Below are 21,786 nucleotides of genomic sequence, written 5' to 3' on the forward strand. Positions count from 1 at the left end.
TACAACCATCCACATACACTGTACACGCGTCAGTTTTCTGGTTTTGATACTGTGCTGTAATTATGTAACCATCGGGGGAGGCTGGGTCAAGGTCACATTAAATGAACACAATATACTTGGAACTTACCGCACCTGCCTCCAGAGGACAGTCTTAAATTTCTTTCGGAGGATTTGAATAGAAACAGACAACTACACATGTCTTAGATTCCTTCTAAGTCCAAGATTTAATAATGGATTCCTGGGCAAGATGAAAAATAGAGTAGCCACATTACAGCTCTGTGAGCAAACTGAATTCAACTAAATGATTTTCTGGAAAACTCAAGGAGATCCAATCTAGAACATAAAAAATGCACATTGATTTATTCGGTAAACACTTTTGGAGTCCCTGCTAAATACCATTCCACACTAGATTTGAAGATAGATGAGTGCGTATGATACTTGTTTCTTTGTACTGTTGATAGAATGTAAGCTCCATGAGGGCATAGATTTTTATCTTTTATTCATGTATCATCCCTCATGTTTAGGCCAGTATCTGGCTTATAAAAGGCAATAAATAAAAAATTGCTGAATGACTGGATTGTCCCAAAGAGCTTAGAGTCTGGTAGGCGCAAGCCAAGGTTGGTATGAAATTAAAGAGGAACAGCTGCATGTGATGTATGCTGTAATGGATTTTCCCCCTTTTTCTCCTTCCGTCCAAAATCCCTTTGCTGAGTCTTACATAATGTAGCCTCAGTGTATTCCGACAGCACCAGGAGGTTGGCTTATGTCAGAACCTCATGCCCAGGCACTGGCTCATATCCGGAGGAGTTATGTGCGATGTCGTCAAGCGTTTGGTCTGGGGCTTCCAATCCTCACAAACACCGTTCTGATACACAAGTTACTTCTGTATTTTAAAGTGGGACCCTGGGCTGTTGGAGGTGGGCCAAGTAAGGAACGTAACCGTCTTTACATTTAAGCACAGCTTGGGAGCAGAAGGAAATGCTGAGGAGAGACTCAGCACGGGGCCTCGGCAGAGCCAGGGCCCGGCTGCTGTGAGCCATCGCTTCGTCTAGCTCTGCCCTTGCACATGTGGTTGGGCAGGAGAGAGTCAGGCCTTGGGGTGCATTCACCTTGGCCACAACGCAGGGGGAGAAAAGAGGTGATTATCTCCATCATCTGGGGCTGTGTTACCTTAGCTTCTTTTAGGTTATAAGAAACAAGTGGTCTTGGTTTCCCTAAGAGGTTTATTGTGAAGAGTTGGCCCCCGTGACAATCTGACCTTTGTGGACACTAGAGTAACCTCAGTGTCCCCTTGTCCCCTGGCTCATCTGTCGCCAGCTCTGCGTCCTCAGGCTCTACTTCAGCTGTTTCTCTCGTGACTGTAAACTCTCTAGTTTATTCTCTTATTTCTCTCAGCTTCATACTTCTCAAGAGAAAGCCTCAGATTGGGTTGTCCTGTCATTATCCAGTCAGGCAAAGCTCTGGTGACTTACCTCTAAGACCCCTTAGGTGGCCTTTGGGTCGGAAGCTGATCCCTGGTCATAGTCATTTGGGACCACAGTTTTGGTGTCTCATCACCTAAATTACAGTGATCACACTGAAGGGACTGTCTGAGGTCATTTTCCCTAGAGGGAACCTGTGTGGCCTTGGTAGATACTCAGAGCGTCCCGTGTTCCTCTCTGTTAGTGGGTCCCTGGCGGCTTCTGGATGGAAGGAGCAGTGGAAAGGGCTGCATTAGTGTGGGTGGGTTTCCCCAAAAGGAGTAGCACGTGGTTACAAAACAAAACAGAGCAGGCGCCACTTGTCCTGGATCTGAAATCTAAAGTAGAAGTGACTGTTTTAGCAACTAATGACAGTTCAAGTATATTATACTACTTCTTTTTTTTATTTTAAAGTTTATTTATTTATTTATTTAGGCTCTGTTTGGTCTTCGTTGCTGTGCGCGGGCTTTCTCTAGCTGCGGCGAGCGGGGGCTACTCTTCGTTGCGGTGCGCAGGCTTCTCATTGCGGTGACTTCTCTTGTTGTGCAGCACGGGCTCTAGAGCGCAGGGTCAGTAGTTGTGGCGCACGGGCTTAGTTGCTCTGCGGCATGTGGGATCTTCCCAGGCCAGGGCTCGAACCTGTGTCCCCTGCATTGGCAGGCAGATTCTCAACCACTGCGCCACCGGGGAAGCCCCTATACTTCTGATTTTCATCCCTATTATTACATTCTTTAAGGCTTCTGCTGTAATTAATGAAGTCTTACTAAATAAGACAGAAAGCATCAAAACACATACTTGGAATGTATACATGTAGCCAAACCATTAAATAAGATTTAAAAATTAAAAAAATGGATTGTTGTGACCTGCAGCTCAGAGTACAAGTCTTCACATTTTCTTACCTGGTGTGGTAAGCTGAGGTCCAGGGACCTTAATGAGGGTTAACGTAGGAAGGCCTTCTCTGGGGATGGCATATTCTCCTAGAGGCCAAGTGGCTGAAGAATGACATTTTGTAGGTGGTCAATGTACCTAGTTGATCTTGTCTCCAAGAAATCAGCTAAGACATTTTGAGACCATGATAACTGATTTCAGCGTTGTTTAAACACGTGGATAGTCAGGTGCTAATTTTGAAAGAGATCACCATGCAAATAGCATATTTTGATTCCATCGATAGCTTCATTCAGCTAAGCTTCATGAAAATCGCCATGTTGTTATTTTTCTTATTTTACCAAAGACTGGTGCAAACTTTTTAATGGATGGAAATCACGGGTTAGATAAACAGCTAATCCAACAAGGTGGTCTCTTACCTGGTTGGTAACTGTACCCAGAATGTCCATGCCATCATGCAGGGGAAGGTACCAGGCAGGAGGGAGGAATGACAAGAAGGCCCATGTAGGTCTGGGAGATGATGAAAAGAAAATTCTTAAAAAAATTTTTTTTTATTGAGGTAACATTGATTTTATAACATATAAGCTTCTTGTGCACAACATTATACTTCTACTTCTGTATCCACTACAGCAGCTTACCACCAAGAGTTTACTTTCCACGCATCACCATATTGACCCCCTTTACCCATCCCCACCCCCTCTGGTAACCATTACTCTGTTCTCTGTATCTACATGTTTGTTATAGTTTGGTTTGGTTCATTTATTTTGTCATTTTGTTTGTTTTTTTATATTCCATGTATGAGTGAAATCATATGGTATTTGTCTTTCTTCACCTGATATTTCACTTAGCATAATATCCTCAAGGTTCATCCATGTTTTTGCAAATGGCAAGATTCCATCCTTTTTTATGGCTGAGTAATATTCCATCCCTCACACACATATATACACACACATGCCACATCTTTATCCATTTTTCCATTGATGGCCACTTAGGTTGCTTCCATATCTTGACTACTATAAATAATGCTGCAATGAACATGCATATATCTTTTATAATTAGTGTTTTTTTCTTCTGATAAATACCCAGGAGTGGAATTGCTCAGTCATATGGTAGTTCTAGTGTTAGTTTTTTGTTTGTTTTTTGTGGTACATGGGCTTCTCACTGCTGTGGCCTCTCCTGCTGCGGAGCACAGGCTCCGGACGCGCAGACTCAGCGGCCATGGCTCACGGGCCCAGCCGCTCCGCAGCATGTGGGATCTTCCCGGACCGGGGCACGAACCCGTGTCCCCTGCATCGGCAGGCGGACTCTCAACCACTGCGCCACCAGGGAAGCTCCCTAGTGTTAGTTTTTTGAGGATCTCCATACTGTTTTCCACAGTGGCTGCACCAATTTACATTATCCACGTGCACCGTGGTTTCCTTTTCTCCACATCCTTGCCAACACTTGTTATTTCTTGCCTTTTTGATAACAGCCATTCTGACAGATATAATGTGATATCTCATTGTGGTTTTGATTTGCGTTTCCCTGATAATTAGTGACGTTGAACATCTTTTCACGTCTGTTGGCCATCTGTATGTCTTCTTTGGAAGAATGTATGTTCAGTTCCTCTGCCCATTTTTTAATCAGGTTATTGGGGTTTTTTATTGTTCTTTATATATTTTGAGCATTAATGCCTTATTGGATATATGATTTGCAAATATCTTCTCCTATTTGGTAGCTTGTGTTTTCATTCTGTTGTTTTCTTTGCTCTGCAAAAGGTTTTTAGTTTGATGTGGTCCCATTTGTTTATTTTTGCTTTTGTTTCCCTTGCTGAGGAGGCATATCTAGAAAGATATTGCTAAGACTGATGTCAAAGGTATACTGCCTGTGTTTTCTTTTAGAGTTTTATGGTTTCATGGCTTACATTCAATCTTTAATCCCTTTGGGGTTGATTTTTGTATATGGCATATGATAGTCATCTAGTTTCAATTTTTTTTTTTGCATGTGGCTGTGCAGTTTTCCCAACACCATTTATTGAAGACTATCCTTTCTCCATTGTATGCTGTTTGCTCCTTTGTCATAAATTAATTGTCCATATATGTGTGGGTTTATTTCTGGACTTTCAATTCTGTTCCATTGAGCTATATCTGTTTTTCTGCCAGTATCATGCTGTTTTGAGTTCTAAAGCTTTATAATGTAGTTTGAAATCAGGGAGTGTGATATCTCCAGCTTTGTTCTTTTTTTCTCAGGATTGCTTTGGTTATTCAGGGCCTTTTGTGGTTGTATATGAATTTTAGAATTTTTTGTTCTATATCTGTGAAAAATAAAAATGCCCTTGGGATGTTGATAGGGATTGCATTGAATCTGTGGTTGCTTTAGGTAATATGGACATTTTAACAGTGTTAATTCTTTCAGTCCATGAGCACAGAATGTCTTTCCGTTTCTTTGTGTCTTCTTCAGTTTCTTTGAACAATGTCTTATAGTTTTCTGTGTACAGGTCTTTCACCTCCTTGGAAAAATTTATTTCTTAGATTATTTTATTCTTTTTGTTGCAGTTGTAAATGGGATTGTTTTCTTAATTTCTCTTTCTGCTAGCTTGTTGTTAATTTTTAGAAATAGAACAGATTTCTGTATGTTGATTTTGTACCCTTCAACTTTACTGAATTCATTTATTATATCTAATAGTTTTTTGGTGGAGTCTTTAGGATTTTCTGTATATAAAATCATGTCATATACAAATAGTGATAATTTCACTTCTTCCTTTCCAATTTGGATGTTTTTATTTATTTTATTAATTTTCTTTTTTTTTTTTTTTTTTTTTTTTGCGGTACGCAGGCCTCTCACTGTCGTGGCTTCTCCCGTTGAGGAGCACAGGCTCCGGACACGCAGGCTCAGCGGCCATGGCTCACGGGCCCAGCCACTCCGCGGCATGTGGGATCTTCCCAGACCGGGGCAGGCACCCGTGTCCCCTGCATTGGCAGGTGGACTCTCAACCACTGTGCCACCAGGGAAGCCCCTAATTTTTTTTCTTTTTTTTTAAATTTATTTTTTGGCTGTGTTGGGTCTTCGTTGCTGCACACGGGCTTTCTCTAGTTGCGGCGAGTGGGGGCTACTCTTTGTGGTGCTCGGGCTTCTCATCACAGTGGCTTCTCCTGTTGCAGAGCACAGGCCCTAGAGCATGTGGGCTCCAGCACTTGCGGCGCATGGGCTCTGTAGTTGTGACTCGTGGGCTCTAGAGCGCAGGCTTGGTAGTTGTGGCGCATGGGCTTAGATGCTCCATGGTATGTGGATCTTCCCGGACCAGGGATCAAACCTGTTTCCCCTGCACTGGCAGGCGGATTCTTAACCACTGGGCCACCAGGGAAGTCCCCGGATGTTTTAATTTTCTTTTCATGGCTAATTGCTCTGGCTAGGACTTGCTGTGTTGAATAGGAGTGGTGAGAGTGGGCATCCTTACCTTGTTCCCAATTGTAAAAGAAAGCTTTTAGTTTTTCACTGTAGAGCAGTGGTCCCCAACCTTTTTGGCACCAGGGACTTGTTTCATGGAAGACAGTTTTTCCTCAGACTGGGGGTGGGGGGATGGTTTAGGCAGTAATGTGAGTGGCAGTCAGGCGGTAACGTGAGCGATAGGGAGTGGAAGATGAAGCTTCGGTCGCTTGCCCGCCGTTTACCTCATGCTATGTGGCCTGGTTCCTAACAGGCCTACCGGTCCGCGGCCCGGAGGTTGGGGACCCTTGCTGTAGAGTGTGATGTTAGCTGTGGGTTTGTCAATTGTGGCCTTTATTATGTTGAGCTTCCTTCTATACCCATTTTTTTGAGAGTTTTGTCATAAATAGGTGTTGAATCTTGTGAAATGTTCTTTCTGCATCTGAGATGCTCATATGGTTTTTATCCTTCATTTTGTTAACGTGGTGTATCATGTTCATTGATTTGTGGATGTTGACCCATCCTTGCATCCCTGGGATAAGTCCCACTTGTTCATGGTGTATGATCTTTTTAATGTATTGTTGTATTCAGTTTGCTAATATTTTGTTGAGAATTTTTGCATCTATGTTCATCAGAGATAATTTTCTTTTTGTGTGTTATCTTTGTCTGGTTTTGGTATCAGGGTAATGTTGGCCTTGAAAAATGAGTTAGGAAGTGTTCTATCCTCTTCAATTTTGGGGGATAGTTTGAGAAGGACAGGTATCAAATCTTTGAATGTTTGGTAGGATTTACCAGTGAAGTTGACTGGTTCTGGACTTTTGTTTGGGGGGAGCTTTTGATTACTGTTTCAGTCTCCTTACTAGTGATCTATTTAGATTTTCTTTCTTCATGATTCAGTCTTAGAAAGTTCTATGATTCTAAGAATTTGTCCATTTCTTCTGGGTTGTCCGGTCTGTTGTTGGGTAGCTCTCTCTTACAATCCTTTTTTAAAAAGTACATTCTTAGAGGAAGGTCTTGAAAGTTCTAGGGGCTTTGTTCTGGGACTAAGAAGGAAAGTGCACTCTGAGAATTCTCTTTCTTCTGGGTTCCTTCCAGTGAAGGTCAGACTCAGAAAGCAGTCACCCTGCTGTATCTAAGAGACTTTGTTTTGGAACATGACATTTGACATCCTCTGTGGTTCGTGACTGAAGCCGCCATGAAGGGAGAGTCTGATGTCAAGTGCGGGTTCTCTGCTCTTTTAGTGTCGTGTTGTCTCTGATTTTACTTTTCTTTTTTCCCTCAGGCTGCTTGATAGGGGCTGTGAATCTCAAATCCAGCAACCGAAACCCAGTGGTACAGGAATTTGAAAGTAAGTCCAAGGAAGGGTTTAGGCAAAGGGGCACCACTTGGTGATCTGGCAGCTGATGCAGGATAGACACACACGGATGTGTCCTGCCCAAGAGGCTTGGGGGTGGCCGGCTCCCCAGCAGCCATCTGACGTGCACGTGTGAGCGAAGCACCGCTTCAGCAGCCCGCGGGCAACTCTGCAGGCTTTCTGTTGGCTGAAACCTGATTCCTGGCCTGGCTTTGCGTTTACAGAACCAAGAACGTTCTTATATACAAGCAGAGTATTAGGGGGAACGTGTGCTCTCTTTAATAAAAGTCTTTGCTAATCATCTATATTGTTTTTCTAGCTAAAACTAAAGTCTCTTGGAGCCTGGAGCTAGCTAGATTTTTAATCTACACGACAGACCTAAATATACATGTAGCTTGCAGGGTCTGGGTATACAAGTGAACCTAAAATTGTTCCACATTCACTGACAGTTCTCTTTCTTCCCTTGCTCATTAGGTGTGGAACTATCTTGTATCATTACGGATTCACAGACAAATGACCCCAGGATTGAGTGGAAGAAAATCCAAGATGAACAAACCACATATGTGTTTTTTGACAACAAAATTCAGGGTATGATCCTGTGGTCCTCTCGTTTGTACAGAAGGCCCAGGCATGCACTTGTGGCCAAGACTTTGCTCTAACTGGACCTGCATCTGTAGCCAGGATTGGTGTTCTGTCTTGTTTTACATATGGAAAAGTCAACATGCAAAAATAGTGAGAATAGTGTATGGAACATCCCTGCACCTGTGACCCTGCTTCAGTAAATATCACGTAATCAGTTAGGATTTTAGTCTACACGCAGCCGTAGCTTTTGAGGTATCTGAGTGAACATTCTCCGAGGCCATCTCCCTATCGTGACCCACGACTTTATAAGTGACTTCATTAGTAGGACAGTATGGAACAGCAGGGGGACAGCAGCGCCCACTGTACACACCTGGGTGCTGAGCGCACCATGCGGGAGGGCAGGGTACGGGCTGCAGGGAGGCGCTGGGCGACGAGCACGTGGGGCAGAAAGACGTGGAAGCGCAGGGAGCTTCTCGGAGGGACCGCTGGCTCTCGGCCCAGCAGGAGAGGGCGGACACGAGGTGGATAGCGCTTGGAAGGCCTCAGGAGGGGCGTGATGTGGTCCCACTGATGCTTTAGAGAGGGGGCTGGTGGTGGGCACAGCTGAGAGCAGGGCCCAGTTCAGGATTCTTCTGCAGAGGCCAGGAGGGGGTCAGGGTAGTGTGGATGGGGCGGGGGGTTGTGATGGCGGGAGGGGGCCACCCCGGGGGACAGCAGGCGGATGGAAGAGTCGGCGCAGCTGCAGAGGCGGGCAGCCCCGATCCCTCTGAGAATGTGACAGTGGGGGTTTCAGGGAAGGGGTGGAGGCTTTGCGCATCAACCTGAAATTACGGCCTTTCTGCCTCAGGTCCTCCACATCATCGGGGGTCATGGGCTCTTAAAAACAGTTCTGTTTGCCCACCAGTATCCTCCCACCTCTGGTTTACGAAGAGATGGCAATGCTATTCTCAGGAAACAAATCGGTTTTCTCTGGCAGCTTCATCAGGCTGTTCTTGATAAGCCCTGACCGAGCGGGAATGTTCTTAAGCAACTTTCTGTTTCTTCCCCCCCCCCCCCCCCCCCAGAAATTGCCACACAAAATAGAGGCCTGGAGGGAGGCCTTGCCTAGGGCAGGGCTGTGCCACCAGCGCCTGGTGGGTTTGCGTTTACTTGTTTCCCACACGGTGGACGCTCTGACCCCTGCTGGTGCCTGGATGACGAACCTTCCCGCTAGAAAACACCGTCAGAAACGTTCGTTCTCTTAGCAAAAGCATTTTGCCGTTTCCATCACGTGTGGTAAATCCTTCCTAGACTTGTCACCAATTAGCAGGTTTAGTAAATTCGTTTCTAATTTTTGTGTCATTTTCTTTTCTAACTCTTTCCCTATTTGTCAGTGCCCGGGTTCTTTGTGCTTCTTTGAAAGAGTTACTGTGTCCTTTATGCTTTAAAAATGTTTTAATTGAGACACAGTAATTCACATAGCATGAAACTCACTGTTTTGAAGCGTGTAGTTGGTGGTTAGTGCATTCAGCAAAGACGTGTGGCCGTCACTGGCAGATTCCAGCACATCCCCGCCCCCAAAAGAAACCGTGTCCCTTCTTCCCCAGCCTGGCAGCCACTAATCCACTTTGTGGGTCTGCCTGTCCTGGATGCTTCCTATAAATGGAGTCATACAATATTTGGTCCTGGCTTCTTTCACTTAGTGCATCGTTTTCAAGGTTCATCCATGTTGTTGCAAGTGTCTGTACTTTGTTCTTTTTAAAAATATATATTTATTTGGCCTTGTCGGGTCTTAGTTGCAGCACGTGGGATATTCATTGCGGCATGTGGGATCTTTAGTTGTGGTGCACGGGCTTTAGAGAGCACAGGCTTATTTGCTCCACGGCATGTGGGATCTTAGTTCCCTGACCAGAGATTGAACCCATGTCCCCTGCACTGGAAGGCGGATTCTTAACCACTGGCCCACCAGGAAAGTCCCTGTTCTTCTTTATATCGATGAATAATATTCCATTATAGATATGCCGCATTTCATCAACTGCTGTACATTTGGGTTGTTTCCATTTTGGGCTATTATCAATAATGTTCATAAACATTGTACAGGTTTTGGTGCAAACGTAACTTTTCACTTCTTGGGGATAATTAGCAGGAGCACAATTGTGGGGTCATGTGGTATCACATGTTCAGTTTTTTGAGAAACGGCCAAGCTCTTTTCCACAGTGGCTGGACGATTTTACGTTCCCTTGGCTGTGTGTGTTTCCCCGCATCCTCAGTAACGCTTGAGATTATCCATTGTTTTGAGTCCAGTCATCCTAGGGGGTGTGAAGTGGTATCTCGTTGTGGTTCTGACTTGCATTTCCCTGACAGCTAATGATGTTGAGAATCTTTTCACATGCTTATTGGCTATTTGTCTATCTTTTTGGAGAAATGTCTATTCAAATCCTTTGTCCATTTTTAATTAGGTTGTTTATTTGTTGAATTGCGAATTTTCATACGTTCTGTATGCTAGTCCTTTGTCAGATATATGATTTTCTCCCAGTCAGCAGATTGTCTTCTTACTTGCTTCTGTCCTTTGAAGCACAAAAGTTCTTTATTATGAAAGGCTCATGAAGGCTGATATAACTTTGTGTGTGTGGGCTTGTGCTTTTGGTGACCTAAGAGATCACTGTCTAATCCAAGGTCATGGTTATTCACGTCTCTGTTTTTTCCTAAGGGTTTCAGTTTCAGCTTGTGCAGCAAGGTTTGTGTTGTGTGTGGTGTGAGGTAGGGGTCCACGTCATTCTCTTGCATGTGGGTACCCAGGTGTCCCAGTACCATTTGTGAAATGCTGTTTGTCTTTTAATGTTGTTTGACTTGTTTTCTCTTTTAATGGGGAACCCTTTCTGGGAATGATGAAAAGGAAAGGAGGCCCTTGCCTTAACAAGAGACACATGGCCAAGTCCTCTTACAGCCCAGGCACTCCCTTGGTGCTCGGCATTCTCACAGGAACGGAGACGAGCCAGTTGCAGTTTTCCTGCCGAGGCACCAGAGATGGCCCCAGAACCTCCTCCTTCAAGCAGCAGAGCTGTCTGTAAAGAGCCCCTCAGTGCCCTGTCTTCTGTACAGGAGACCTGGCCGGCCGTGCAGAACTGCTGGGGAAAACTTCTCTGAAGATCTGGAACGTGACCCGGACGGACTCAGCCCTTTACCGCTGCGAGGTGGTTGCTCGGCACGACCGCAAGGAGATTGATGAGATTGTCATCGAGTTAACTGTGCAAGGTGCGCGTGCACGTGGGGTGGTGGCCCCTGCCCTCGGCTCACGCGCCTGCCTGTGGGGAGAAGACCAGCTTCCTTCCTTCGCTTCTACGGTCACGTCCCCGAGGGTGTGGCGCTTGGCGGGGCAGGGGAAGCTCAGGCTGCCTGCGTTGGGTTGGAGGTGAGGAGAGAAGGGGAGCTTCTGCCTCTTCTGTCCACCTGCTAGAGGGGGTGGAGGCACTGGGAACGCTGGGGGGTCACCTACGGGGGCAACCACAGGCAGTGCGAGCCACGGGGGAGCAGGCCTGCCCGCGACGCAGCGTCTGGAACCCGGCTGGCTGACTCGTTTTTGGAGCAGGTTCATTGTGGGCTGTGGTAAGAACAGGGCCCTGTTGCTGACCGTAACCCCTGCCGTGCTTCTCCTGCAGTGAAGCCGGTGCCCCCAGTGTGCAGGGTGCCAAGGGCTGTGCCTGTGGGCAAGGCGGCCACGCTGACCTGCCAGGAGGGTGAGGGCTACCCCCGGCCACATTACAGCTGGTACCGCAACGACGTGCCACTGCCCACAGATTCCAGGGCCAACCCCCGGTTCCGAAACTCCTCTTTCCTCTTCAACCCTGACACGGGCACCCTGGTAAGGTCTCTCAGAAGGGGGGCGGGTGCACACGTCTGTGTCGTGGGAAGAGCAGTTATTAAGAGACAGTAAACTTTACGAGACAGCAGCTTTGAGCCCCGCACATCGGGGACCCTGCCCTCCCTTTATAGACAGAAAAGTTGTAAGGGGGCCAGGGAAAGGGGGCAGAGCCAAGGGGGGGACAGTGACTGAGGAGGGCGTAGGTGGCCTGGCCGGTGCTGTCCTCGGGACAGAGTCGGGAGGCAGCTGGGACTTACTCCCTGGCCACACGTCTGATGTTGAGGAACTGCTGGCTGCATTCAGCACGGTCGCGATGTCGTGGGCACGACTTTTAAAAAGTCCTTCTAGAGAGACACAGATGTTCGTGGACGACCCCGTGGTGGGGAGTGAGGAGGCAGTGGGTTGGAGTCACGGGCACGTGAAGCCCGGCTGCTGCCGGCTCTGGTGCCCCTGGCATGGAGGGGGCTCACTGTGCACCAAGCCCTGCTGTCGGGTCCCCATTCACTCCCAGTCCCCAAACAGGTGTTCAGCGCCATCCACAAGGAGGACTCGGGCCAGTACTACTGCATCGCCTCCAACGATGCGGGCTCAGCCCGCTGCGAGGAGCAGGACATGGAAGTGTGTGAGTGTCTCTGCCGAGCCTTGCCCTGCAGACCGGCGGGTGCCCCTCAGCTGTGACCCCCCCCTGCGCGGGCACACGGGCTCTGCCCGGGTCTGGTGGGAGGAGGCGAGGACACACCAAGGAGCAGCTGGAGGACTGACACGCTGGTCCTCTCCTCATCTTGTAACTCTTAACGACGTTCCATGAACTCCTTTTCTTTGGTAACTGATAGAATTATCGAGATACAAGGTTCTCCAGAAATGTATCAAGTTTAACCGTTTTGCAGTAGCGGTAAGCTGAAACCCAGGGTTTAGCCCCAGTAATTCTGCCCTGTTCGGGTGCTTCTTTCTCTGGGGGTGTTGGCTCTAAGGGGGGTTGAGGGCAGGACGGGGTTAGACTTCAGGGCCCCCCTCACCTGTGGAGTCAGCCTCCAGGCGACTCTTCTGGCTGCTGTCAGATTTGGGAAGCTGCTCTCGGCAGGAGGAAGATTCCTGGGCTTTGCCCCAGACCTCTGGACTCTCTATGGATAGAGCTTGGGAACTGACGTTATGAAATCAAAATTTCAAAGACTTATTTTTAAAAGTGCACTCACATTCAAGAACGCTGTACTAGATAAGGGAGAATTTTTTCTTCCTTAGGACTCTGGCTCCTAGCTGTCTTTGTAGTATAACCATGTCGTCCAGTAATAATGTCCCCAGATGATTGTTATGCCCCGCAGGCAGTGCCACACGGCTTTGGCGCAGCGGGTGGGTGTCGTGGCCTGTGGGCGGAGGTGTTCCGGGCCGGGAGGGGCAGGGGCAGCAGGCCGCGTCTTCTGACCCCTTCTCTTCTCCAGATGACCTCAACATCGGCGGGATTATTGGGGGAGTCCTGGTTGTCCTGACTGTACTGGCCCTGATCACAGTGGGCATCTGCTGTGCCTACAGACGTGGCTACTTCATCAACAATAAGCAGAACGGGGAAAGGTGAGCCTGTCCTACCTGCACAAAGCTCCAGTGGGCATTTCTGTGGTCCACCGGTGGTCACTCGGCTTCCCTCTGTTTCAGCTACAAGAACCCAGGGAAGCCGGATGGAGTTAACTACATCAGGACGGACGATGAGGTAAGGCAGCCTAGAGGCTGCAGTGTCCCGAGCAGGGAAGATGACATTCCCCTGAGAACCAAGCAGGTCCGTAGAAGAGATTTCTGAGTCACGTCCGAAGCGCGAGCCCTCAGCCCTTCCCCTGGCTGTGCGCTTGCGGGGCACTCAGTCCACAGGCCTCACGGCCTCTCCTCAGAGCACGCTGTGGGGAAGCGGTGTCAGGCTCCCTTCCCACCGCACGCTGGGCCCTGCGTGGCCGCGGGCTGCCCTCTAAGCCAGTGTTGGCCTTGCAGGGCGACTTCAGACACAAGTCCTCATTCGTGATCTAGACGGCAGCACGGCCGCACGCACACGTGGATACCTCCACGGGGGACCCTGCTGGGAGCAGCCCTGCGAGGGGAGCCAGACGGGGCTGGACACGCGCACGAAAGCTTTTTGTTTTGGCCAAAGTTGACCGCTACTCCTTTCTTACTTTTTAACAAGCCACACGAATAAAAGAGTTTTCCTCAAGATGGGCACGGTCACAAGGCCAAAAAGTGACCGGGTTCTCGAGGCCGACCCCATCGGGGTCTGGGTGACCTCAGGGCGGGCGCCAAGGGCCCGGGAGGCACGGTGATCTGCTCCGTGGCATCGGCATCGGTATCCAAGGGCTGGCAGAGGGGGGCAAGGCATGAGCCTCAGCTGCAGTAACCTGGCTTCACGGTGGCCAAGTGGTCAGGCCACTTCATCCTGAGGCTTTGCTGTCACTGTCCTAGTGTCCATCTTGGGGAATCTTTTTGGGTCAGCGTTTTATAACAACAGTCCAAATCAGGAAGGTAAATTGCTTGTTAGAAGGAGGGAATCTTCTTACCTGTAGGAACCCTGCTCATCCATGGCGGGTCCCAGTGTTGAAGGAAGACCTTCATCTTATGCTAAATCTGAAATGGTACTGATACTATGTTCTGCTTTTCTATGGGTATTTTATAAAATTTTACATTCTAAATTTTTGCTAAAGATGTATTTTGATTATTGAAAATTTCTATTTAAACTGTAAATAAGTTGTCATACAATGTTAAATAACCTCTTTTTTTAAAAGTTCAACTTAAGGCAGGAGCCCAAGCTACTCCTGTTCAATTGGAAACACCACTCAGTGTTCCTTGTGCTTAGGAAACCTTTAAGAAAATTCCAGTTGAGTACTGTCTTGGTCTGTTTGCGTCTCTCCAGAAGAGACATGAAGGGCTCTCGGGTTGGCTTCAAGCTGCCTCTTCCTTGGGCTCCTCAGACCACCTCTGCCCCAGACCCACAGACGCGGTGCGGTGTGCAGACCGTGCTGGTTGGTGCCCGGGGTGGGGCCGCATACCTGCTCGGAGTAGCATTGGCTCCTGACTCCAGGCCAGCCCGCCCACCCTTGTCCGACGCCCCGACGCTGGCCGTGCGTGGATCAGCCCTACCTAAGGGTGCCGTTCACGTACCACGTGGGTCAACCCAGGACGGCGGCAAGGGCGGGGTCCTCGGTGTGGCACCCCAGCCTGGCTTCCCTGGGACAGAGGTTTTTGGCTGAAGATGGCTCAGGAAACAGCAGCCCTGCTGTCTGGCTTTTAAATTCATTTTACTTACTTGTGTAGTTCATACGACGGTCCAGGGCCAAAGGCAGTTTTGAAATCAAATCTGTTAAAGACAATGAACCCCACTGTCCCTCTCTGCCATAAAGACAGCGCAGGTTCTGTCTCGCCGCACAGGAAGCTGTTGTGCAGGGTCGCGAGGCCAGCCTCTGAAGAACAGCAGGAAGGGCGGCCGGCGACGGTCTGACTGACGATGGGCAAAGTGTGTGCCTGAGTCAAAGGCAGCTTCCTGATCGTGCCCCACATGCTGCCTGCTTTGTGGGGGCGTCAGGAACAGCACCCTTTGTTCTTAGCCTCAGACACGCTGCTGTGTTAACTCAGCGTGAAGCCCTTGGGACCAAGGAGCTTCTCAGAAGGATGCCTCCGACTCTGTGTTACAGGATGGTTTTTATGTAGAAGAACATAGTCATCTTGGGATGAAACTTTCAGTGTCTTACTTGAATACTCGAGACTTGCGTTGCCCTTTCTTTTCTGAGTCGTGTGAACGCTGTCATGGAGTATTGGCAGCAGCAGAGGGCAGCACCTCGTCATGCTAGGGTGCCTGACTTCTTCCATCTGTGTCTTGAGAGCGCAGACAGACCTAAGACTGTCCCTTCATCCTCAGCTCCTCTGGGTGGAGAAGGGTAGGGCCCTTCCACCTGTGGGGGCAGCTCCAGCCTCCTCCTCGGTTGTCACAGTGATGGGGTAGTCTTCTTGTACCCTAAAACCTCCGCCCCGGTGCCATGTGACCTGGCTCTGGCTCTGACGGAGGAGAGAGGAGTGTGGGGTCTGGGAGGTTGCTGCCCGTCACTGTAAAAACGCAGACAGAAAAGGAGCATCGAGTGATTTTAAGATGTAAACGTTGCTGGAGACGCGAGGCCACATGGGCTGCTGGGGCCTTGGTGTGGCTGCAGCTGTACACAGTGCCACAGACCTGTGCTACTAACACACCTGTGAGTTGGTATTTCTTAAACCTCATTTATAAAAGCTTCTAAAAAAAAAAGCAGCTCGGTCTCTTCATTTCTCTCCTTCCTGTGTCATGTCAGGCATGGCCCTAGGTTTGAAGTGCTGGACGGAGGTGAGGGTATTCGCTTAGGGGCAGCCCTGTGACTGACTCCGTGCATGCGTGTCAACACACACGGGAGCTGGGGGGTCATGACGACATCCACCCTCTCATCCAACCACCCCGTCATGTGCAGGACACGCAAACAGCAACCCTGTGCTTTTACTTCTGTAGAACTGGGATTAAGACGTGAACCAACCAAATTTCTTTCTGGTCATTTTTGGACAAAACACGCACATACAAGGGTTTTAAGGTTACCTGATGGCGCCAACAGAGGAACCTAAGGCCACTCTCCTGCGGGAACAGCCCTTAGCGGACTACGCGCATGTCATCAGCGCTGCTGTTGCTCCGGGTAAGAAACACAGAGGGTTTTCTTAAGCAGAGACTTGTAGTCTATGCTAAGATGTCTGCTGTGAGGAAAAAGACAGAGGCAGGGGCAGAGGACCTGGACGTTAAAGACAGATTGAGTCCTTTTTCCCTAACGGGGAAAGATTTGGGTTCTTAAACACTTTATGTCAATTAAGTACCAATTAAAGCCCTGCGCTAAAAATACTCGAAGGCTGTACTCATACTTTTATTCATTTGAAAAAGCTTTAAAAGTCTGCAATTTATAAATAAAAATAGAAAAAATATTACAATCAAGATTTTGATATCAGATACGGGAAACTATGTACTTAGTATAAGGAACTGAAACCAGCTACCAGAAGCTTGACTATAGAAGAGAAAGCTCAGGACTGTGTTCTTTAAGGACCAGAACAGCGCTTATGAGAAGGGACTGGATATCTTCAAAGTTTTTTTAAATTCACAAATCTCTCGGTTTATTGCACACAATTAGCACATGACACAGGTTGGCAGAAGTCGGGAAAAGAGGGTCACAAACCACGGTGGGGAGAAGCCAGGGAAGGAGGCCTTTCTGCAAGAGCAGGACCTCCAGTCCAGCAAGGGTCCCTGGAGAAGCAGAGTGGGAAGCCGCCCTCTGGCAGCCTCCTTCCATCTGGAGTAAAGTTACAGTATTAAATGCTTAAGGCATTTCTCTAGTATTTTACACTTTTTAGCCAGGCATTTCATAAGGAGAAACTGAAAAGGTTGACCAACCACACAGGTGAAAAGCTGGGCGGCGCTGGACTCACAGGCGAGCCCTTTGCTCACAGTGGAAGCGTCTGGGGCCAGAGGCACAGTGGTCAGTTGGCTGTTTTCAGGGGGGCCTTGCGGCGTGACCTCCTGGGGGCTGCGCTGTCCTTTCCTCTGGCGGGAGATGTCACGTTCCACTGCGGGGGCTGCGGGGGCCTGGGGGGAATAGGCGTGTCACCTGGGGTGGGACAGCCCCCCGCCTCCCAACGGGAACACCTCTGGGCGGGGGCCAGGGAACTTACGGCATGTCGGGCAGTGACAGACAAAGAACGTTGTCCCCGTGGCCCGGAGCCTCTGACACCCCCAGACTTCCTGGGGTGCCGGCACGGCTCGTGGACCTGGCCGGGGGGGAGTGGCCTCTGACGGGAAAGGGTGTCCGGGGTGAGCTGATGTAGCTGAGTCCCGCTCCAAACGTGACATTCTGGATGGTCCCTGGGTGGAGGGGAGAGTCAGTGGAGGGTTAGTGAAGGCCTTCAGGGAGAGAAACTGAGCAAGGTCAGATGCGGGTCTTGCTATGGGTCCACCCAGGCCCACGCGGTGCCCAAGCCCGGCCTCCATCATCGGGCCACCCTGCAGGACCAGACCGCTGGCCTGACCGCCCTCCGAGCACCGGCGCGCACAGCCTTGGCTTCTCAACAGCCACTTGTCGTGCCTGAGGCCCCACCCGCAGCTCAGATCCCCCTGCAGAGCCCCCTGCTCTTCCTGTCACTGCTCCAGAGTCCCCTGAAGATGCTGCCCTGCTCCCTCCCTCTGGTCACTGCAGCCCTGCTGCTACCCCGGATGTCCCCTCGCCTGCCACCTCCCCTCCCACCTTGGTCAGACTTGGGCTCTGTGTCCCACCGGTTGTGTGAGCTACTCTGGGAACCTCGAGTTTCTTAATCTCTAAAGGGGAAACACATGCACCTCCCTGAGAAGAACTGCCAGGTTTGAATGAGATCACTTGTGTTAAGTCCTTAACACAGTACTCGGTACAAGGTAAGTGCTGAAAACACTGAACCACGACTGTCGTTTACTACCTGGGTCCCCCCATCCCCAGAGGCAAATCTGCCCAGATCCGCGTGTGCACCCCAGTGGCTCCGTGCTCAGGGGGCCCGGCCCCCACTGCCCCTGAGACGCCCCCACCCCGTACCCGGTAGGCACGCTGTCACTGCACGCGCCAGGACGGCCAGGCTCTGGGCATCCCCTGCACCGTGGCTGGCTAGCGTCAGTGCATCCCTGGTGCCGTGGGCCCAGGAGCCTCTCGCGCCCCCTTAACAGGCAGCAGCAGGGTATGTTTCCACCGCTGCTGTCCAGACCCTGGGCCCCTGGGGGCTCTGAGCCCCCTCCCCGCATATCCTGGCACGTCCAGGCAGCAGCACCTTCGCCACTGACTTACAGCCTAAGAGGGACTTGCTACCCGCCGCCTCCCCCCATTTTCAGTTAAAATCTGGCTCTGAAAATCCCTCATTTCCACTCAGCAGGAATGCCATGTCCACACCGAGTGCAGCCGAGACCACTTCCCCATGGTCACCCCACCTGAGAAGTGGTGACAGAACCGGTACATAAACCAGAGAAAGCAGAACGTGGGCTTCTTAAGTTATCTGGTAATTCTCAGAGGAGGGAGAGCTAGGAGGCAACCTTCCAGCATTTCTTTCTGGTTCAGTGTGAGGAGAGAGCCCCAGGAATTTTACATTCAAGAGACTCGAGAAGTAGTCTCACTTCCAGTGCAAATCCAAGTGGCAGCAGCCGGGCCTCCTGTGAGGGGCACGTGCGGCCAGGACAGAGCAGGGACTGGGGGACAAGCAGAGGACGGGAAATGCACTCCCTCCCACAGCATCTGGCACCAAACCGCCAGGACAGGAGCACAGAGCATACACCGCACTCTTCTGCTTGAAAAAGGGTGACTTTTTACATATATAACATTAGACCCCAATTACCCCTGCTCTTCATGACAAAAGCTGTCACGATTCAGGCATCATCTGGGGAGGGGTGGGGTAGGAGTTCTGTTCATCCATTAATCTCCCTTCACAGGACGACGGATGAAAATCATCTCTAACCCGTTAAGTATTCTAAGAGCTCACAGGTAACAGAACCACCAGGCAAGGCGCAAGAACACAGCAGGTGCCCAGTAAGTGCCCGCTGATGGAGCACGACTGCACGATGGCCCAATGCCCTGAGGCCTCGACACCACAGGGAACGGCGTGTTCCGCTCCTCCTGTAATAATGCCTAGGACCAGTGCCGAGAAAGCAGTGGGGCCGGAGAGAAGCACCCCAGTCCTTGCCCAGCTCGGCCACCACCTGACCTCTCGTCCCGCCGGCTCGCAGCCCTTGCCGTCCAGGCCCGGACAGCACCCCCAGACGTGGTGGAGAGCAAACAGTTACAAACCAAAGCCAGACGGACGGTGAAGGACTTGCAAGTGTGGTGCCAGGGGCACCTCATCCACTCTGAGGGTCAAACGGGGCTTCTTCTGGAAGTGAAGGGGTGATGGCTGGGGGAGGGGCCCCAGGACGCGGACGCCAGGAGAGCGGGGCTCCTGCACCCTTGGGAGGACTGCCCACACTGGGGTGCAGAGCCAGGGGCAGGTGGCGGGAGATGGGCAGAGGCCCATGGGCCACGCCAGGCGGGGCCTTGCAAACATACTACAGACTCTGGACAGGCAGAGTTTCTTCATACTGCAGTAATTTTCTCAATGGTTTTTATGGGTTTTGAGGTAATAGGCTATATATAAAACGAGTGATAGGAATAAACACACTTCTAACTCACCTCTATTTTCAAATAGAAGGAAAGCACGGGACATTAGAAAAACCTCCCAGTAGGAGAGGACACAGGCTCTCCTCACGGCCGGCAGGGGAGGCCTCAGTCCACTCAGGCAGCCCGCAGTGACGCGTGGTGCCACGAGCGCTGAGGCCTGGCCCCTGAAGCGGGTGGCCTGAGGTGCTGGCCACCTGAGGTGTTGGCCACCTGAGGTGTTGGCCACCTGAGGAGTCACCAGGTGTAAAAGCACCTGGAAGAGGTCGGCGGTCAGCTGTGCCCAGTCTGACCTGATGCCCCGCGACGTGGCTGAAGCAGCTCTGCTGCGACCCCCGCACACGCGGTACCTGCCGCAGTCAGAAGAACGGCTCGTCCCCGCGAACCACTTACGGTCAGGGGTGCTGATCGCCCGTTTAGTTATGAGGTCAAGAGCTCCGCTGGACTCCTGCTCCAAGCCCTGCGAGGACACTGGGATGAAATGGGAGAGCGTTACCTCTCCGAAAACCCAAACAGCCCCAAAGACAAAACATTCCAATGAGAAAAAACACTTGCAAACTACACAACACACTTACTGTCCCAAATAAAGTATTCTTTTAAAGAGGTAATTCAGAAAGATACAAATAAATGACAAACACGAGAAACAATGGCCTTTTCTCACTGGGATTCAAACAAGTGGAAATGAAAATGAAAATTTTGGGTCTATAAAGCTCAGCAGAGGGCTTCCCTGGTGGCGCAGTGGTTGAGAGTCCGCCTGCCGATGCAGGGGACACGGGTTCATGCCCCAGTCCGGGAAGATCCCACATGCTGCGGAGCGGCTGGGCCCGTGAGCCATGGCCGCTGAGCCTGCGCGTCCGGAGCCTGTGCTCCGCAACGGGAGAGGCCACAGCAGTGAGAGGCCCGCGTACCGCAAAAAAAAAAAAAAAAAAAAAGCTCAGCAGAGAAAGTGGAAAATTATGAAACCAGCGTTTCTCTGTAGGACCTGGGCTCTCATGGGCCACGGCAGGGATGTCACTGAGGGGAACTGGAGACGACAGTTTCACCATCAAAAGGTTAAGACGTTCAGGGGGGTTAATCCTAAAGATCACACACATACAAGACTGTATGTTCCAGGATGTTCTTTGTGATGTGATTTGTTTCAAAACGTTGAGAAAACCTACATTTCCAGGAATGGGCAGGTGAGCAACACGTCATGGCTGCCAAGGCACTGCAGAAGGGTGACGGGAAGCCCTCCCCGTGTTGCTGTGGTCGTGGGATTGTGTGCACGACAGTTACAAAGCCACGCAACCTCCACCACAACTGCATACACAAAACCAAACACACACCTCACCGCTACGGCTGGGTCTCCACATCACCCCATTCTCCAGATCTTCCATCATAAACAGGATTGTTTTACTCCCTGTGACCCCAAGTCCCCAAAGTCCCTTGTTTAAAGACAACAAACAGAAATGCTTTGATGGGGAAGGAGAAGGGGGCCCCGGTCTCCGAGAGCCCTGGAGCCGCCCGGTGGACTCACCGCGCTCAGTGGGCTCGCCTGGGCCCTCGGGACACATGGTGAAGGGTGGCAGCCCCACGCTCCGGCCGCTCGACTCCACGGCCTTCTTGACAGAATTCAGGATGGCGATGGTGCTCGGCGACATGGGCCTGTTGTCGCAAAGACACCAGTGAAGCACAGAGACGAGACGCGCCCTCATCCTCCCTCAGACCCAATCTGCGCCAACATGCGAACAATGCTCAGGGTGACCTGGGAGGTGCCTCTGGGGATGTGGTGACTCGGCCCTGCACACCTGGCTTTGGGCACCAGCCTCTTCAGTGGCCCAGTGTCCAGGGACAGAGGTGCGTGGGCAGCATGGGACCTGGATGTGGACGCCTGGCTGGCGGCGGTGCCCACGGTGCCATTTTCTCGGCCGGCAGGAGCTGGCATTTCCAAACTTGGAACAACCTGTCGCAGAAGAGAAATTAAGACTATGTATCTTCCAACACTTAACGTCAAGAAATGTTTACACCCTCTGAGCAGTTCCGTCTCAGACCCCCGCCCCCGGCAGCTGCCTGGCATGGCACTCACAGGGCTTTCAG

At 50.4% G+C, this 21,786-nt stretch overlaps 2 protein-coding genes across 5 annotated transcripts in view; one reads left to right on the plus strand and one right to left on the minus strand.

The window, feature by feature from the left end:
- Positions 1–14,190, plus strand: part of JAM3 (junctional adhesion molecule 3) — a 58,666-nt gene extending 44,476 nt beyond the window's left edge. Inside the window, exons 2-9 of the mRNA XM_067751633.1 lie at positions 7,033–7,098; positions 7,579–7,692; positions 10,768–10,920; positions 11,325–11,527; positions 12,050–12,149; positions 12,964–13,093; positions 13,175–13,229; positions 13,502–14,190. Of these exons, the coding sequence (XP_067607734.1) occupies positions 7,033–7,098; positions 7,579–7,692; positions 10,768–10,920; positions 11,325–11,527; positions 12,050–12,149; positions 12,964–13,093; positions 13,175–13,229; positions 13,502–13,537 (857 nt within the window). The 3' untranslated portion in view covers positions 13,538–14,190. The remainder of the gene's footprint in view (positions 1–7,032; positions 7,099–7,578; positions 7,693–10,767; positions 10,921–11,324; positions 11,528–12,049; positions 12,150–12,963; positions 13,094–13,174; positions 13,230–13,501) is intronic.
- Positions 14,191–16,641: 2,451 nt separating this feature from the next.
- NCAPD3 (non-SMC condensin II complex subunit D3) overlaps positions 16,642–21,786 on the minus strand; it is a 57,540-nt gene continuing 52,395 nt past the window's right edge. For all 4 annotated transcript variants that reach the window (XM_067751624.1, XM_067751623.1, XM_067751625.1 and 1 more), the window contains 5 exons: positions 21,498–21,652; positions 21,227–21,354; positions 20,104–20,181; positions 17,225–17,414; positions 16,642–17,138 (listed from right to left, as the gene is read on the minus strand). In XM_067751624.1, the coding sequence (XP_067607725.1) occupies positions 17,033–17,138; positions 17,225–17,414; positions 20,104–20,181; positions 21,227–21,354; positions 21,498–21,652 (657 nt within the window). In that variant the 3' untranslated portion in view covers positions 16,642–17,032. The remainder of the gene's footprint in view (positions 17,139–17,224; positions 17,415–20,103; positions 20,182–21,226; positions 21,355–21,497; positions 21,653–21,786) is intronic.

Source organism: Pseudorca crassidens, chromosome 9 (assembly GCF_039906515.1).
Source record: "Pseudorca crassidens isolate mPseCra1 chromosome 9, mPseCra1.hap1, whole genome shotgun sequence".
NCBI lineage: Eukaryota > Metazoa > Chordata > Mammalia > Artiodactyla > Delphinidae > Pseudorca > Pseudorca crassidens.